This window comes from Anas acuta, chromosome Z, assembly GCF_963932015.1.
Source record: "Anas acuta chromosome Z, bAnaAcu1.1, whole genome shotgun sequence".
In the NCBI taxonomy this organism is placed as follows: Eukaryota; Metazoa; Chordata; class Aves; order Anseriformes; family Anatidae; genus Anas; species Anas acuta.
This window is the reverse complement of record NC_089017.1, coordinates 15341774-15361416: the sequence shown is the minus strand read 5'-3', so window position 1 is coordinate 15361416 and position 19643 is coordinate 15341774. Positions and strand designations below refer to the sequence as shown.

The 19643-nt window shown below is 40.7% G+C and overlaps 1 protein-coding gene across 1 annotated transcript in view; it reads right to left on the bottom strand.

Annotated features, from left to right (window-relative positions):
* Nucleotides 1–3201: 3201 nt before the first annotated feature.
* RAB3C (RAB3C, member RAS oncogene family) overlaps nucleotides 3202–19643 on the bottom strand; it is a 140530-nt gene continuing 124088 nt past the window's right edge. The window contains exon 5 of the mRNA XM_068667204.1: nucleotides 3202–11545. Coding sequence (XP_068523305.1) covers nucleotides 11358–11545 — 188 coding nt within the window. The 3' untranslated portion in view covers nucleotides 3202–11357. The remainder of the gene's footprint in view (nucleotides 11546–19643) is intronic.

Here is a 19643-nt window from a genome sequence, read left to right as displayed (position 1 = left end):
TAATTAGTGGAAGAAAACTGGGACTCATATGCTGAAAGGGAATTGAGCAATTTCCAGACAGAAATTCTCATCCTATGGCCAGGTGTTTTCATCGTGTGATAACCAAGGTATGGGAAGCACCCATATGGTAAAAGAAGATAGCAGCCAGCCTGCTGACCAAAAGCACAGGAGCCACACACTGAAGGGATTTGTCTGAAATGCTGCTGATGTGCTCATCAGTGCCCTCCTGTCGCACTGAAGGGCCACCAAGTGCCACTGAACCATTCCCTGTAACATGGAAGGAGGCTGTTCAATCCCTCTGTCAGTGATGCAGTGGTGTTAGTGCAGATGTTTTTGTCTTGTGTGGACACTAAGAAACATTTATTGCATATTGATTTTAGCTATACGGTAAAACCATAGTGTTTTCCTGCTTTGCCAGGTGGCATGTGGACTATGTTACGTGTCCTCACAAAGGAAAGACATCAGAAGACTCATCTTCCTAATTACTGGAGAGAGAAAACAAATTGCAATTTGTAATGGGCTTTATTTTATGCACAGTTTCTGACGTTGTTCCCCAGCAGAAATAAAAGAGATGGCCCAAAGGCAAATTCCACCTCCACCAGATGTTGCTTGAGCTGGTGGCACCTCACAGCTGCGGCAGGGCATGGCTGGCTGGGCAGCATGTGGAGCAGTGCAAGCTGTGGCACAGTCCTGCTGCAGCAACATGTTGCGTTGCTGACCCACGATAATGCCTGCATGAAGGATCCTGTAGTATTGGGGTCAGAGGATGAGCGTTTTTCTTCCTTGCTGTGTATTAAAAATAACAGTAAAAGTGAAGACATGCTCTGGAGAGTTTTGAGTACAGTTTCATGAAATAAAAGTAGAGCAGGACTGTAAAAAAATAGGCTGCTTGATGTTATGTCCTTAAAACCTTACTTAAACCTAAAAGGCTGGCAAGAGGCAGACATCCTGTGAGGCACCCCGAGGTGTTCTAAAGCTATTCATAGCCTTAGTTTTTAACCACAAACAATGGTTTGAAACAAGTGCATACGCACTTCCTGGGGCCTCAGAAAGCCCAGCAGTCTAGCACAGGCCACACAGCAAAGCTGCCCTGCTATGCGCATGTGTATGTCCATGCCTGGCTGAGCGGTAGCAGGCATTATGGGCTCTCTATGTGGTGTTAATGATTTGTTTTTCCAAAGTCATTCTTTATGTTTGTTTGAATATGAGAAAAGGGCAGTGTCTCCTCAGGAGAGTATGTTTCTGCTTAGGGGAGAACCCGAATATCCTATCCTCCCCTTCTTAGCTGTTACTAAGAAGTGAAGAGTGCAACAATACAGTTTATATCTCTCCAAGAAGACTGCTTTTATCTTCCTAACAACATGGTGTGTGGACTGATTTTGCCCCTTCCACACTTTTTTTTTTTCCCCCTCTAATTTTTAAGTGGTCTCTGGTCTCCTCTTCCTTCCCCTGCTGTGAGTTGAAGAGCTGCCTGAGTTTGCTCCTGTGCTCAGTCAAGTTGCAGTCAGGTTGCTGTCAGGTTGCTATCTCCTCCAGCACCTCCAGCTCCTCAAGACCCAGTGGAGCCCAGGAACATTTGGACTGGGACCTAGGTAGACCTCTTGCTAGTAAGTCATGGAGGGCAGGACCTCACACCAGCACACCATGACCTATGACTACCACTGATGACCTAAGTTTACCTTGACTTAAAACACAGCCTCTCCATGTTACCCGCTTAAGTTGTAAATCTTCTAGCTTATAGTTTAACTCTTCAGAATCTTGCATGTGTGTAAACAGGCACACATAGCAAGGAAGTTCATAAGATTTCTGAAGGGACCTTTGTTCTTCACTTTACAGCTCAAGTTTTGCACAGATTTGGGCAAAATCAAATCCTTGCCCTTCACTGCCTCAGTTCTCTGATTTACTGTCTGAGCTCATTCAGTTGGGTGTAAATACACAGTTTGTTTCTCTTCTTTTTGGTATAATCTATTGCTCAATTATCTTCCCCCACTTCATGGGGAAATTCTGCTTATTTGCCCTTCCTCAAACAAAGTTAGGAATATTTTCTGGGTCATTTTATACTTTTTTCAGTACCTTTTCTGATGCCTTTTTCTTTTGCAGTTGGGAACTTTCTGTCTATGACTCCAGCATCCTGACTGAAATTAAAATTATTATTATTATTATTATTATTTTTTCTTGGAAAAGAAACACCTGTTGCTGAAACAGGTTTTTATCCTTTTGGATCATCATTCTCATCTGCCCATCTGTGATTTTCTCTAGTCTGCTTCTATTTGTCTAAAGCCTTAACATATTCCAAATAAAAGCAATGCAAAAATATCCTAGTTCCAAGGCACAAGCTACAAGTCAGAAGTCTGCTTGTTTCTTCCCCATTATCTTTTACTTCTTACTCCTCAATGTCTTTTTTTTTTTTTTCTCCACTCAGCCTAGTAGGCAGAGGAAGTATATTGGGGCCAATCTCACAGATCAATCACAAGAGGAAGGTGCTGGTAGCTGGGAGGAACAAGGGAATTTCATTCTCAGAGGTATTTCATTCAATTACAAGAACTGGAACGATAAGATCTGTGAATCAGGGCAGTGAGCTGTACAGATAGACCACTCAGAAAATCCTCTCTGTGGATATGGGGTCCCAAGTCATATGCTAGGAAGCTCTTGGTGTTGATTGAGAACTGGGTATTAATCAGGCAATGTTTATTCTGCAGATGACATGTAATTGTTTTTATTTTTATTTTTATTTTTTTCCTTTGGGGTCTCAGGAATTGGACTCAATGATCCTTGTGGGTCCCTTCCAACTCTGATATTCTATGATACTCTATGATTCTATGATTCCTGTGAGCAGGAGTTTTAGCAATTTATATAGTGAAAAGAGAAAGTGTATACAGCCAAAAGAAATAAAAAAAACTTCACCTATGCTAAAACACCAACATATAGTCTACCACAACACAGTGCTTTGGTAGGAAAATGTCTAATATTTCTCCCACAGAATCCTAGGGCAAAATCTTCAGTAAACTTTGTGGGATGGAGAAAGAACTAAGACAGACCAGTGCTGCTGAGGGGATATTCAGCAGTTGTGGCATTATTGTCAAAACTGAAGGTTTTTTGTTTGTTTCTTTGTTTGTTTTTAACAGTTATAGTAGGTGAAGAGACATTAAGAGAGATAGGATAGGGGTAAGACCATGTCACCACAACTGAGATATTCATGAATATAGTCTCATGTATATTTATTGTAATCATAAAAGGAAAGAAACCTTCCAACAAAAAACTAAACAAACAAAATTCACTTGGTATACAGAAGTCACATACAAACAAAATATCCAATGGAATACACACGGTCTCTACGTTCACATAGATTTTAAACTCTGCACATGGATAAAACTTGTACTTCACATTCAGACAAGAGCTCCCATGGATGGATGCAGAAGATTCACAACATTTGTCACCCAGCAGCATTTTAAACTAACATATTTTTTAGAACCACAGTCACTATATTGCAGGACTAGTTGGAGGAGGAGGGACAGATTGAGCCTCACCCCCTCACAAATGTATCCTAAGCAAGTACTCCAACTTTTCTTCAAGAACAATTCAGCAAGTAAGTTAACTTGAAGGAGCCAGAACAGCTACATATTTTCAAGGTAAGCATTTGTCTTTGTGTATATATTTATATGAGGAATAATAAAAATAGTAGGTAAAATTTTCTGCCAGCCCTTGAACAGTCAGGTCACTTAGCAATAAAAAAAAATAGGTAAATCCTCAGTCCTGTAGCAGCCTGCATATTCACTTAAGTGGTACTTCCTGTTTTGACTGTTACTTATCTCCTGCTCAGCTACAAAGATGTTCAGGATTTCCTTCTTTTACTAAGCAATTTCAGATTTCTCTCAAAATATGTTTTCATTTTACCCTGGTCTGTGTAATTTTGCAGGTGATGTCACGGCAGATGGTATACAAAGAGGAAGCATTTTGAGGGCTTTTCAGTTCTTTGCAAGTACTGTCCTGTGCTACTTAATGTAATCTGTTTGCTTTACTTGCTCAGAGAAACTATGTGAACACATAAGAAGGGAAAACCATACTTCTGGTTTTCCAGTAGGCCTTAGAGTTCGATTCTTTTCTTGATCAGGCTAATTTTAAAAACTATAAAAACCAGCCTTGTACATTGTCACAGAAATGCACCAGGTCAAACTGATAATCTACTTATGTACCTTTCAATGTGGTAGTAATTAATTATTTATTTATTTTTAGGAAAATTTTTCAGCAAAACCAGTTACTACCCTTGGCCTAGACTGAATGGCACAATTTTATTTAGCAAATTCTCAGGGCTTATGACACACTCTATTTGAAACCAGAAATGTAGCAAGAATTAACAGAATAAACTTCTCTGCAGATTCCATAGTCACTGCTGGGAACCATTCACAGACAGGTGAATCAGGGTTTAAAGTCTCAAATGTACCTGAGTTTTACTGAATAGCAATGGCCTTTGCTTGTGTGCTTACAGAATTATTAGAAATATGCAAGGATAAGAGGAAAGGAAATAGGAATGATTGGATGTCTCCTTTTCAATTCATGGTTAGATTCTGAGTTGTACTTGTTGCCATGTTGACTGAGGGCCATGTAGCTGTTGAGTGAAGAGTCTGGGTGAATATATTTAAGGATATAATTCCATCTTTAAGATCTAGAAAAGTTAGGAAACTTAATTGGCATAAGTGACTAAGGTAACTGTACACTGTGCTTGACCTTCTTGCCTGTGACCTTCAAGCTGTTCCCAAATATGTTAACTCAGAGCACCAACTGAAGTTTGCCAAGTCATCTGCCAGAACACTGGATTCTCTTATTTAATATTTCAGGTAAGTACTATGAGTTAACTGCATCAGATTAAAGAGAATACACCAACATGGTACTATGTAATACAGGTAAACAGATAATGTAACTGATAATGCTCTGTAAATGCTGAGCTCTAGGAGGTTCTTTTTATGCTTCTAGAGAACATGCTTTAACAATATATGCAGATTAGAAATGGTTACAAGCATCTTCTGACTGAAAGCGTTGTCCCACTAGTATTGATGTAATGTGATCATTTTCAAAAAGGATGCTCACAATTCTAAAAGTAAAATTGACATGCACTTGCAGTGAACAGACAGACATCTTTTACCATCATCTCGTATATGAAAAATAGTCTAAATGACTTAAGAATAGAGTAATTTTACACTACACTGGTAAAGCATTTACTATATAAATTTTACTACAAGACACATAGAGCTACTGGAAATCTTAAGCCACACAGGCATCATCAACAGCTTATCACACATACATGACACTTATCCCTTTCACACAAGTTTATATACACTGAGTAAGTCATTAAATATTGCACTTATTGGCCCATGATTCCTCAGTTTTGAGGTATTCCAAAAATAGAAAACATATCTATTTTTATAACATATTTTCATGCAACATTTAAGACATTTCAGTTTCACAAATACTAGTATATAGGTTACACATCCTGACAGTCCAACTGAGCCACAACACATCTGACATTACTGACAAAATATTAAACAGCAGTTACACCACAAACAGTTCATTTAAGACTAATTGCAGGTACATGTCAGAATTACTCAAGGAAATTTATCGCCAGAAGTGGTAAGCAATCCCCAGCTTTCATTTCTGCATGGTATGCATGATTCTGAAGTTACTGGACTTCCACTTTCTCCCAGCCAAATCAAATACCAGTTAACTCATTCGATAAATGACAAGCCACCTACACCTGCTGCAACCATGGTAAATAATCCTATGGTCTGCAGACGTAACCCATCTGATTTCTGGTGTTAATGATAAGTTTTGGATAAATTCCACTGTGGCATTTAGGGAATTCTGCACTACACTTGAATAAGTAGCAGTAGGAACTGAGTAAGCTTCAAAGACATACCACTGCAATATGCATACTACTTGTGTGTACTTACAGTTTGTGATTCAATGAACATCTCCATATAAACAAAGTAAAATAAAGGAAGGGGAATTAAAAAACGAAAGAAAGGAAAAAAGCTTGCATTGCAAAGATGAACTGCATTTACCCCTCCTTAATAAAGAAAACTGGTGAAAATCATTCAAATCATTGAACTGAGTTGCCTCTTTAAATGACACTCAACAAATGGTGAGTCTTGGAGACTCTGGAGTCAGTCTGTACTGAAGAGACTATGTGTACGGATTAAATGGTGTAAATCAACAAAACTCTATTCCCTGTTGGCATAAGTGAAGACATGTTGCTTCACACCCCCTGAGGGTTCATCTGTGATGATTTACATACTCATGGTCTCGAACTGCTAAATCTGTCATTCTAAAGAGGAACTAGGTTCAAAAGCTGTGTGTCTAAGAAACAGGCCAAGGAGGAAACTGTCCTAACAGTCAATCAGCAGAACAGTAATTTAGTTGATGCCCTTAAAAATGCAAGGAAGAAAGCTTGCCTCTCCCCAGCATATATAGAAAAGTATAGTTTAGGGAAGGGATTGTTTTGTGGGGAGGTTCGTCTGGAATGCAAATGCAGCATCTCTCATCTGCAGTTGCAGAAACAAAGGCATCATCATCAGGAGCAGAATTTGTATCACCATTTTTCCCCCCTAGAACTGACAATTAAACTCAAAGCATTCTCAAAGTTAGGATCAAACTCCAGCAGATTTTGTGTACCATGAAATAGCACTTCTTTCCTAAAATGAAGAAGTTGCAGGTGGTACAGCTGAATATACAGAGCTGAGCAGACTGGGAAGAAAACATAATCTTTCAGACTGATGCTCTGGAAAGGCCACAGAGATGTAGTTGCTCAGGTAGTTTCTCTAGGCATCACATTAAGTATAAGCACAGAGGAACAAACAGTTCCAGGTAACAGTCACATACACAGCTGTTCTGAGAGAAAGAGTATTTTTGGACAGAAAATCAGGCTACTTCCTCTGTATTACAAACACCAAACAAACAGGTCAAAATAAAGAAAAAACATCAGCAAGAACAAAAAATATAGAGTAGTAAGTTAGCTGTGCTGTAAGGACCAAAATGCTTGTGAACATGAACTCTTATCAGAATCAAAAACATGCATCTGAAGGTTGAACCCAATGAGGCTTGCTAGCTGTCTGGCTCATCAGTGCCATGAGGCACTGCAGGAGCTGGTCACATCCTGTGCTCCCATGTGCTATCCCAAGGCATTTTCTGAGAACAACTTTGATCATGCAGCAAGCAAGACACAATCAGAGCATGTTAAGGCTGGTGTATTATCCATGCACAGGATTACCCTGCTGCTAAAAGCATTAGTCTAGATCGTAATTTGGAAAATGGGTTGTGCAGTGATAGTTCAGCTGGCACTATGGAGCTCAGGACCCTCTGTCCAGAGGCATCTAGACTCCCCAAAATGCAATACGCTCTGTGTGGCAACTTCTGTATCTCCTCAATTGACCTATGTTTTGGCTGAAAAGGTCATCTGTGGATGGACCAGTAAAGCTCCATGACAATCAGTCTTATTTCTGTGCTGAGAGTGACAACAAATTAGTGCAAATTGTATAATTCTATAAGTATTTTTTCACCAAAAATTGTGATGAGGCTGAAAATAGTTTTGCATATCTCGTCCCAGGTTTTCAATTTAACGATCCAAACCTCTTGTTACCAATAAAGTAAATGTTTTTATTTTTTTTTAGCTTGATTCTTTTTCTTGACAGAACTGTACCACAACAGTGCTTAGATTAGGGATCTAACCAAACCCTGCTTCTGTCTCCTCCCATGACTAGTGCACAATCAGTGACTACTGGAATCTATGAAGAATGATTCATTGGTTGCATTGGTAGTTTAAATTTTGATCCTTGTTTAGGTTGTGATGGGATTTCCAAAGGGCTCAGTGTTAATGTACCTCTGCTCACACTTAAGAAATTTGCGGTTCTATCACAGAAGTCAACCGGAGCTGAATTATAATGACATGGGATTCAGCTGGACATCCTATGCTATAAAACAGGCCAAGCCATAATTGTCAGCAGAACGAAAATCCCACTTCTGCTTGTTCCCCCAGAACTCAAATTAAAATTTTAGAATGCCTGGGGATGGGATAGTAAGTTACTTCCCCAAAGGCTTTCTGTCTCTTCCTCTGCAATAGCCAGTTCCGAACTGAGGAAGGTGAAGTATTGAGATTATCGCGCCTCTCAAAAGCCAATTTGTTCCCCTGGATGGAAAATCAAAACCTATTTTTCCAACCATAGGTAACCCTGATTATTCACTACAGTTATATTCAAACATCTAGGCATTTCCAGTTTCAGAGGAAGGGCTGGTAGGCTGAAGCAGATTGGATGGGACATCAGCAGATCATCCAGCATGACCTCCTCCTCAAACCAGTGCCAACTGAGAGGTCAAAGCAGGTTGCTCAGAATTTTATCCAGTCTGGTCTTGAAAACCTCCAAGGATCTGATGCGAACACATTAACAATTAATTTTAATTAATCTGACTAATTCTGAATTCTATTATAAAGTCTGAGTGTCAGTACAAAGATCCTAGGAGTTCTTATCTAGTGGCTGGTCTTGCATTTCTGTGACAAAGTCTGAGTGTTAATACAAAGATCCTAGGAGTTCTTATAGTGACTGCACTCCTACTTCAGGTGAGCCTTTTCCTCACAACACATGGCTGGCAGTCTCATGAGCAGCTCTGGCACCTTCTTTCCCCATCCTTCCCATCCCATGCAGAAGATCAGACATGTTGGAAGCCTGGCATTTTATTTGTCTCAGAAAAGGGAAGGAGAAAATCTTACTCTCTGATTTTGTTGTTACTCTTCTGACCAGTTCCTTGATGCAAAATGAAAAGCAAAATAATCCATCCCATACAAGGAAAGAATAATTTATCTATCACTCAACTTCTTTAAAAAGATATAAGTTGATAATGTACTACCACCACTGACTAAAAACTACATCGTCACATAGAGGCAGTGAGAGTCTGGAATTCATTGCAATGGAGTACAATCAAGGTGTGGCTGTAGCAAGGTGTCCTGTGAGCTTTTTACCTTGTTACAGTGTTTACAGGACATAGCTGTTTTGAAGCCAGCATCCCAGAGCAAAGCTGAATATTTGCACATGTAGCAGTGCTGCATGATCCAGGACATGCTCAAGCTTTTATAAGATGTAGTGATGTCCTCCTTTCTCCTTACCTTGCTTTGCCTAGACCTTTTCTAAAGGGCTGAGGGCTGCAGGTAAGTGTTATCTCAAGGCTTCCCTGCTTGCTTTTCTGCAGCAAGCACAAAGCTTAGGGCAGAGAACTGGCTGCAATCTGCCTTGGTTTCTTACCACTTCTCTTTTCAAAGCAGCTGGTACCTACTGGATGAAGAGGTATCATTGAAAGTCTCTCAACACAGTTATCAGTGTACTGTCCTAGACAGGAGAGAGAAAAGCGTTATCCCCATAGAGAGGCAGGGTTATGGTTGGGGTAGCATCTGCCTCTTCTAGCTGACTGCTCACTGGTCCAAAGAAGAAAGTAGTTTTTACTTTTTCTTTGTAAAATTCAGCATGTGAAGGCTCAGCCTCTTTGTCTACTAGAAAAATAGGTGTTTAAAGAAGCTAGTTAACAGTACAGACATGGTTTAAACTCTAGACTAAAGAAAGAACATCTTTTAATATGAATTAGGCAGCCAGTGTAGCCCCCTGGTGGCATATCCATTTTGCATGTGCCTATATGCCTTGTTTGAAAGTCATTTTCACTATGTCAAAGTTTATGTAGTGTATTTAACCAGTAAAATAAATAAATAACAGTGGCCATTTTCCTTTGTGTCTTTCAGGAGCTTATATAAATTACCTTTGAAAAAATGAATGCGTATAGATGGATTTCTTTGCAGTTTCAAGCAGTTTTCAGTACCATTTGTTACTTTCCATTTTTTGTCTTCCTATTTTTTCCTGTTGCAGACAGCCTGAGAAATGTCAGCCTTGTCCTAAAGCCTGTCTAATAGGAACAATAAAACAGTTAATGCTTTCTCAATTATGCAATTTAGTTTAAAAATGTCACTGTGACCCAAATAAGGCAGCTGTACAAAGCACTATAGGGCATAGATGTAAGAAACTCCAACCAATTACTAAAGTAATTTTTAAAATTGTCAAATATGACTATTTTTAACACTTCATAAAAACAGAATTTGTGTGCTTTGTCCTGCCTTTTGTTGATTGTGTATTTCACAGCCTTTTCCTGATTTTATAGGTATATTCAGACTAACTTCATAATAAATAATATTTATTACTCCTAGAACTTTTGAAAATTTTGGAAATTTCTGATTGCCTTGTCAAAATGATACCCTCATCAAAGTAAAAATGAGGTCAAACTCCAACTCACTGACATCAGCAGCACTTCTGCAGTCGGTCTGAGCAAAATAAAGGTACTTGAAGCCAGTTTGGTGGTGGCTGCCTGAGTGACTGAATGGGAGATGAAATTCCTGAAAGCTTAAGTGTGTTGGTTTGACAGCAGTATGACAAGACAGTTTTTGGCTACAAAAAACTGCGCAAAATGGATTTGGCTCTTTCAGGGGTAATATCAGTACTGAGAGTTTAATATTTTAATTCAGGTAGAAATGAAAAGAGCTGGTCAGCTCTCCTCTACTGGGACAGATAGTACCAGGGTATGGTGAAATGAGAAATTAAGTAAAGTTTCAGAATGGTGTTAGATAGATATGCAGGTCCCACAGGAGTATAAATGGATTAACTAGCCAGGCAGGATCAAGTACCTGGTATCTCTGAGGACCTGCACTGAACACCCATATCCAGTTGGAATCTCAAAGAGATGTCTGATGGCTTGGGGTCCAGGATGGTTGGAAGTTTGTTCCTTCTAACTTCTGCAGTTTCTGAGCAGCCACGATGTATAACTTACTGAGCCCAGATTTGTCAAGGCAGTATGCTCCAGTAAGTATACCTTATACAAATGATCCAGACAGAATGAGTGATTAGCTCTTTAAAGCAATATTTCTAAATTGATTTTCAGTCAGGAGGAAATATAAATGGCATCAGGAAGCTTATTCTAAAATACCTTACCTACTACCCTAAGGATTCAACTCTAAAATTTGAAACTGATGAAGCAAGTCAATTCTAGGCAAATATGGTCTGAGGGCATGGCACCAGCTGAAGTAAGTGTAATGTAAAACAGTAAAAAGAAAAGAGAAAATAATTACCATCTTGCATGCAAACGCCAGATGCTAAAAATGGATCATACTTTCAAACTAATAACATTTCTATACACATACTCAACCAGTTGCTGATGTAGAATAAAAGACTTTTCTCCCAAATAAATTAATAAGACAGTATAAATAAAGGCATATAGACCATTCATAAATACTCTGTTGGCAACAGAATGCACTGGAGCTGCCTTTGTTGATAGCTGCATTAACAGCCACAGTTGGGTTGCTGTGGCGGAGGGGTGTCCTTTAGTCGTGTGTTCTGCTTGCCAGCAGCAATGGTGGGATCTGTCTCCAGGCTTTCTGACATTTTGTCGCAGATGATATCCACGAGCCGCTCAAACGTCTGCTTGACATTAATGTTGTCCTTGGCACTTGCTTCAAAAAATTCAAAACCTAAGAAAATAAACAGCACTTGTAAGTTTGATGTATATTGCATTATCTCCAATAAGCACACAAACTTCTCTCGGGCAAAGAAGAGTGATGTGACACACAGAAAGTAAGCATGTGAGAGCACACATATAAAAGAGTGATTTTGCAAGAGCGGTTAAAATTGTACCGCAATTGGAGTAACATTAGTGTTATTTGCTTTATACAAAGTCAGATAAAATCAAGACTGGCTCGAATACATTCCCTTAAACATATTCTACTTTAAAACAATTTCATCTAAAAACTGACACCAATTTGAGAATAGTATTATTTTAGAAATGCTCTCTATATGCAGCCATTGTGAAGGAATAATCTACTGTTCCATCTCCAGCTATTAAGTTCCTCTGAGCATTATTCGACTGGAAAAAGCCATTTCCATCGTGTCATTAATGTGGTGCAAAAACAGATGGCTCTATTGGGAAACAAAAAGGTAAAAAGGCAGACAAGGCAAGCAAAGCTTTATTTGGTACTTACTTGAGATAAGGTTAAAACTGTGGGGCAAAAAATGGACCCCCAGCTAACACACTACACTAATAAACAAACCTTTTGTTGTTACTCTTTTTTTGTCTTTAATTCATTTCTGTGGAAGGACTTTTATCTATCCATTCCCAAAGTTTTCCCCAAAGGTAACAGTCAGAGCTAACATGAACATAGAAGCCTGTAATGATCAGAGCTAGCTTTCATAAGCTCTGTTCTCCACCCTGATTTGTCCCAAGTGTTATCTACCACATCTGCTGTCTTCCAGGTTTTGCAACTTGCTGGTCAGCCTATAATCCTTCTGACAGAGGTTTCTGCCAGTGCTGGGTCTCGTCTATTCTGTATTTCTTTGCAATTTCTTTGTCCTTTGTTTGTTTGCTTGTTTATTTATTTAGTAAGCTTCCCCCATACACACCACCCCAACCACCACACACACACACCATGCTCCATCTCATCTCATAGTTGCCACATCGCCCACATGAGGACTCCTTGGTAATACAGAAGGTTCTCCTACTTCTGTCTTTCCACTGTCTCAGGTTTCAAAATTAAGAGAGTTTACAAAATATCTAATCCACTAAAAATCTAACAGTGCAAATCTTTACTGTAAGAAAAGCTTTTCATTTGCTGAACTATTTTGATTCCTTCTGATTAATGCTGAAAAGCAGTGTGCAGCTACCACCATGTTCACCATGTTTAGTAAGAAAATGTCAGTAACTTCAAACTCTTGGCAGGAAGGAAGAAAACAGCTTTGCTTTTTATTTTTATTTTTTTTTTTTATTTTTTTTTTTTTTAATGTTGTGTGTGGGCTAATCTATTTCCAAAGGCTACTTGAAATTTAAATTCAGCTACTTAGATAATATTAGTTCCATATATTCGATAAACAGGATATAATGCAGATATGTACAGTCCTATAACCAGGTAAGTGGTTGAGTACTTGCTTAGATCTACAGAAGATAATTATATTTAACTTGGCAAGATAACTCAGCATGAGCCAATAACAGATGCAAATTCTGTGTTCTGAGTATTCTTCATATTTTTAATTTATATAAGATGACTTTTTTTGAAATGTCACAAAGTGCTAAATTATTTAGATGCACAAGAGCTAAACACAGGGCAAAGTTAGTCCTTGTTGATAGTTTCAATAATAAACCCCTGGAGGTACAAACACTGTAAGAGGGATTTAGTCAGACAACTTCTAATAATATTAGCAAGAAGTGCTAGGATAATCTTCCAGGCATGAGGATATGTTAGCTTGAAAACTTTTCCTTTCTACATTTCTCTGGAAAGCAGAAAAACTGTGGGTAAAACACAACATACAGAAATCATACACCAGGAGGTGGTTTGAATGTCTCAAAGCATTTGTTGTACCTTAACTGGGCTTACACAACACCTTTCCTCTAAAATGGAAGGAAAATGTGGAAAGCCAGTGTAACCTCACTTGGTGGTGGCTTCTGTGATCCTGCAGCACTCCATACAGGAGAAAACTTTTCAAATCTGTTGGGGACTGCAATGGGGAAAAAGGGTCCTCCACATTTTCAGTGTACTGTGTTGAAACTCAGCTCTGATTCTGTACGACAGCAATAGAGTCAGATCTTCCCAGAGCTGTTAACATCTGCCCCATAGGAAAAAGGAGAAAATCAGCTGTTCCGAAGAAGTAGATTTCAAGGATACATCTGCGCTGCAATCTAAGAGGATGGCTGAAGGCTGTTATCTCACTCAGACTATATGAGGAACCTGAGCAGTGGCTGTTAGACTTCCCTGACCAGCAGCAGGTGCTTGCTGTGCTTGTGCGAGCTGAATCCAGAACGCTCAGATTGGTCATAACTTCAATAAAATGGCATAAAATCAGGAGCCACTCCCTGGGATGCTGAGAACATCACACTGTATTTACGGTAAAAACAAGGCACAGCTGTGACAGCATATAATTATTACTCCCTAGATAACAGCTGTAGCCTGACCACCATCTAGTTCTGTCAGCTCCCACGATCATTTGTGCCCATCGTTTGCATGCTTCAGCTCTTCTCAAATAAGTAAACAGAGTTGAAAGGTGAACATGAAATGAAAAAGGGGGTTTAGTGCCTTGAAATCTGACTAACCCCCAACAAGGATGTTCTTTTGGTAAATATTCCATTACCTGCCATGTACAATGTCTTTCAAGCAGAAAAATAAATAAATAAACCTTATTGTATAGGTAACAGTGATATGATGCATAAGAAAGGGATAGCATAAGCACTATACCCTCACTGTTGGTGGCTGTGTACACAGAAAGAGGAGAAAGGAGGAGGATACAAGCAGGACAAGAGGGCAGAGGGGTTGAGCGACAATGGGGGTATATTTGAGAGTTGCATCACTGAAGCCTTTGAGAAGATGACAAGAATAAGAATGAATCTCTAAGACATTTTTATGGAGAGCAGGTTTTAAAGACAGGAACACAGCATACCTAGCACAAGAGATGATCACGAAATGGCAGGTAAGATGGGTAGACAAGATCTGGACAGAGGAAGCAGAAAATGAAAGGAAAAGTGTCACAAAGACAGGAATCCAACGTCAGGAAATACAGTAACACAGACAGAATCAAGAGAACAGACCACTACCACAACAAGGCCTTACTGCATGAAAACATGAAAAATGAAGAGGTCCCCCTTATCGAAGTAGAATGGGACTTGTAGGGTGTTCAAGCACAAAAATATTAATTCAAGTAAAAATAGATATTGCAGCTATGGTTTTGATACAAGAAGGAAATTATTGTTACAGTAGTGCTATAGCTGGTTATCAGGCTTTGCCTGTGTACACACTGTATCTGCTTAGTCCTCAATTTCCTGGGTGATCGAGGCTCTCCCCAGCTATACCCAACAAAGATGAGATGATGCACTGATTTGGAACGATGCAATGACCCATGACAAGGTAATCAAACTCCCAGCTTCTTCCACAAGAAAATATGTGCCTTACAGGAACGGTACAGGTGGGAATTTCAGCCACTCCTGGAGATTCCCCTGAACAGTCTGGGCTGTGCACAGGTGAGCTGATAGGCATTATTGATACCCTTCCATGTGTTGATAAATACCCTGTGTGGAGAACATGGCTGTTCCAGTAGGTTCCCCACAGGCAGCTTCTACTGTAAAATGGATTCAGCTGCACAAGGGTAAGATAATTGTAGATGGTCTGTAGAAACTGTTCTTGCAGATGCAGAAAGGATCACACAGAACTCCCTTTTTCAGCCAGTCAAGAAATGTTTTGTGCGCATTTTAAAATAATCACTTCCAACTGATTATGGCATGTACTGGAGAGGTGCCATAGGACGAGCTGGATTACAAGAATTCAGCAGAACACTTCTGCGAATCTCATCTAATGCAGATGAAGACACCACTGCAGGGCTCAGTACTGGGACCAGTTTTGTTTAACATTTTCATCAACCATCTGGATGAGGGGATCAAGTGCACCCTCACTGAGTTTGCCCATGACACCAGGTTGGGCAGGACTGTGGATCTGGCTGAGGCTAGGAAGGCCCTGCAGAGGGCTCTCAATAGGCTAGATCGATGGGCTGTGTCCAGCTGTATGGCATTCAACAGGGCCAAATGCTGGGTACAACACTAGGGGCATAACGAGCCCTTGCAGCCGTACAGGCCTGGGGAACAGTGGCTGGAAAGTTGTCTGGCAGGAAAGGACCAGGGGGTGCTGGTCAACAGCCCGATGGACACAAGACAGCTGTGTGTCCGGCTGGCCAAGAGAGCCAGCAGCCTCCTGGCCTGCACCAGAAGCAGTCTGGCCAGCAGAACTAGGGAAGGGATTGTCCCTCTGTACTCTGTCCTGGTGAGACAGGTGGCACCTTGAGCACTGTGTTCATTTTGGGGCCCCTCACTAAAAGAAGGACATTGAATTGGTGGAATGCATTGTGAGAAGAGCAGCACAGCTTCTGTAGGGCCTAGAAAACAAGACCTATAAGGAGAGGCTGAGGGAACTGGGATTGTCTCATCTGCTGGAAAGGAGGCTGAGGGGGACACCTCATCGCTCTCTGCAACTACCTGAAAGGGAGTGGTAGCAAGGTGAGTGTCAGGCTCTTCTCTCAGGTGACAAGTGAGAGGATGTGAGACAACAGCCTTAAGGTTCTCTAGGGGAGGTTTCCATTTGGTATCAGGAAGAATTTCTTGACAGACGGGCTGCTTAGGCATTGCAATGAGCTGCCCAGCAAAGTGGTGGAGTCACCATCCCTGGAGGTATTTGAGACACGTGGATGTGGCACTTAGGGACATGCTTTAGCAGTGGACTTGCAGTGTTAAGTGGATGGTTGGACTTGGTGATCTTGAAAGTCTTTTCCAACCTAAATGATTCTGTGATTCTATGACCCTTGCAACAGAGGATCTTGTTCATCCTGCACAAAGATTTAATTTCCCACGTATTACCTTAAGCAAAGATTTCATTTATTTAACAGAAGTCCTGTGTCTGAATGTCTGTGGAACAGTTTCAAAGAGCTAGGGGACATTTTCACCTAGCAGAGTATGTCTAGAAAAAATATTTCAGAAAAAAGTGGAAGGATGTACAACCTTCTGAATTTTGATTGCTTTTCATTTTGTTATGGAATATTTTGCAGATGTTTTTTCCAGTGACCTTTCATCTTCTCCTGACTCATTTTTCAAATATTTCACTAATAGTGCTTAGAGACCATGTGCTTTTAAAATGCCTGTGTTTGATGGCTTCAGATCTATGCCTTTTAATACTGTCTTCAGTGTTTTTTCTTTTTTTTTTTTTTTTTTTTAATTCCTGCTGCTTGTTATTAACTGAGAAGAAAGACTTTTTGTGTGAGTATGAGGCTGAAGTGAGGCAACTCCCTGGTGATGCTGAGGGCAGCAGAGCTCAAAGAACACCATGTTCCAACCACCCATGATGATCTGTACTGCAGAATTGGAGGAGACTGGGCAGAGCAGCTAACTACAAAGATATGGCAAGACCCAAGAGGCAAATGGGTAGGAAAGGCAGAATGGAGCAGAAACTGAGAAAATCCAAAATATCAAAGTGCTGCCTGACCATAAGAACAGTGTGTGTGGAAGATGCAGCAAGATGCATCATTTAAATCCCTTTTTTGTTGTTTCACTCACTTTTCCCTTTGCTGTCTGTACACTGTTCTGTCTCATTTCCTTATCTCCCCTCTCCCCTCTGGTATTGACTCAGAGAAAGCTGGCAAGCTCTCAGCAGCCCCTGCAGCATGCTACAGCAGCAGGGATCAGCCAGGACACTGTCATGTTGTTGTTGCTCACCTGGTGAGCTACAGAGCACACAGAGTTGTTAAGTTAGCCATTGGTAAGCCTATGAACAGCCTGAAATCATGATTTTCTTCCTTCTCTGCCTTCATCAAAGCTCATTAAAACTTGTTTATGTCTGCTTTCAAAAAAAAAAATAAGGAAAAAAAAAAGCACAACAGAAAACAGAAAGGAGAGCTGTGTGCAAAGAGAACATTCTGCACCCTCTCACCTTCCAGAGAAAAACTGACATCAAGAGGACATGCTAGCTAACCCATTTTAAGCGCAATTCTACAGCCAATACAGGCAAGAGCTATGTTGACGTTTCACCAGTTGATCAGGAAGACCTTCTGGTTTCACAGTGTTTGTCCATAACCAAGACAATTTTATTTCTCTCCCCTGATGTTATGCTGTGTTTAACAGATGTCCTCAAGGCTGCATTCCTTTGATAACTATCCTTGCTTGTAGACAAGCTTGAGCTGTGCTCCTTAGTGCTGCTCTTTCCAGTGGCCTGTCCAACCCAATATTTTCAGGAGTAATACAGCACTGTGATGGCTGAGCAAGAAGTGACTGAAGGAAGCTGTTCACTTTGTAACTTAGCAGCATACGACTGGCAAAGTCCAGGAAGCCATGGGAATGAATCATTTAACAATGTCATACTGCATAAAGGAGAGGAGCTAATGGTGCCTTGTTTTCCTGGGTTTGCATTCTGTGGTTGGCTCAGAGAGGGCAGTGGCAGCCCTCACACCTGCTGTGAATAGGACCTAATAAAAGGTACCTATAGTACCTTTAGATATACCTAATACCCTTAGGTATTAGGTACCTAAAAGGTACCTAATAAAAATTTCATTCACATTGTAGGCTGTCAATCAAGACAACTGCAAGACCTTCCTTCTCTGCTCAGCTCTCCCCTTCCTCAGCACTTCTGATATTCTAGAGACCTCCACCCCTTTCTCAAAGAGCAAGACAGACACAAGTGGCATCACTGCAAAGGTCACCTCTCCCAAGGAATGGGGATGAAAGTAGCTGGTGACCATTAATGTTCTTCAAAGCATCTTCTGCAACTGCAGCTATGCCAGGAGATCTACCTACTCTTGTCGTCTGCTTTGCAGGCCAGTTGGATGGGACATGTGCTCTCCAAACAAGCTCAAGGGCTAAAATATTTTAAGAAAAGTATTAAAAAAACATTAACCCCCTAAAGAGGACTTTGCTATTACTATCTCAGCAAAGAGCGGTGACTTTGATTGTGACTTCCAGATACCTTTTGAAAGAGTGCATTTGGGAGATAAATTACATTTGTGGCAAAGAATTTTTGTTTGCTTGTTCACATGAGACTTCTGGTGAGCAAACACGATCCCTTGCTTCTCTTTGTCATTAAGTAATGCACCTTGGAGTCTATCAAAACAACAGCAGGCTGGCATTTCCCCCTGTAGAAAAACATCCTGGGGACAGGTGCTTCTGAGACTTCAATTGCTTTGCTAATACCCTGTGTGTGTGCTTTAACTAAAAGAAGCCTGGTGTTTTCCAGTGCTGTCTGTTTCCTTCCTCTGGCACTAACATTTGCCTTTTAAACAGAGCTAAAAAACAGTGAAGGGTGGAAATAGGAAAGAGGCATGTTCCTGCACAAACCAATTATTTTCATTTTTAATGCAAAGTTAGCCTTCTTCACCATGGCCTCCAGCCAGACACAGAGGCAAAACAGAACTTGCTGTTCTAGTAAGCCATGTGCTGAGGTGCCAAGTCCCACTTGATTCCTGATTTAGATGTCAAAATTGGAGCCCTAGAAGCCCCTCTTTAGTTATTGCCTAAACTCATAGATGCTTAATACCCCCAGAACTCATGGTGCTTACACCCCAAATTCCTGCAGGCAAGTAGGTTCACCCCTGTCCTGAAGCAAGACCTGGTGTCTTGTGTTGAAGCCGTGACAGGATTCAGAAACTGATTGTGTCCCTGCCCATCTCATCAGCACACCTGGGCACCCAGAATTCAGCATGAGGCTGGCTTCTGCCTGCCTTTGCAGGAGGGAATGCAAGAGCTCACTTACAACCCATTTGATTTTGTTTTCAGACATTGTTTGGTGGCCTCTGGGAGAGATGGTGTGCTAGGATACATCTACAAAGCAGCTGAGTCTATCCTAAGTCATGGTCACAAGTGCTGGGTGCTCCCCAGTTATGGGTGATCCTGGGTGGCAGGATGCAAGAAACGTGGAGGCACAGAAACTCTGGGGGAAGGTGCACTGCCCTGAAAACTGGTTGACAGAACATGCAGCCAGAAGTGGATTTTAGCAGGACATCAACATTTCTTTGGTACAACAGCTCAATTTCCCACAGTCTTAACCAAACTAAGCCAAAAGG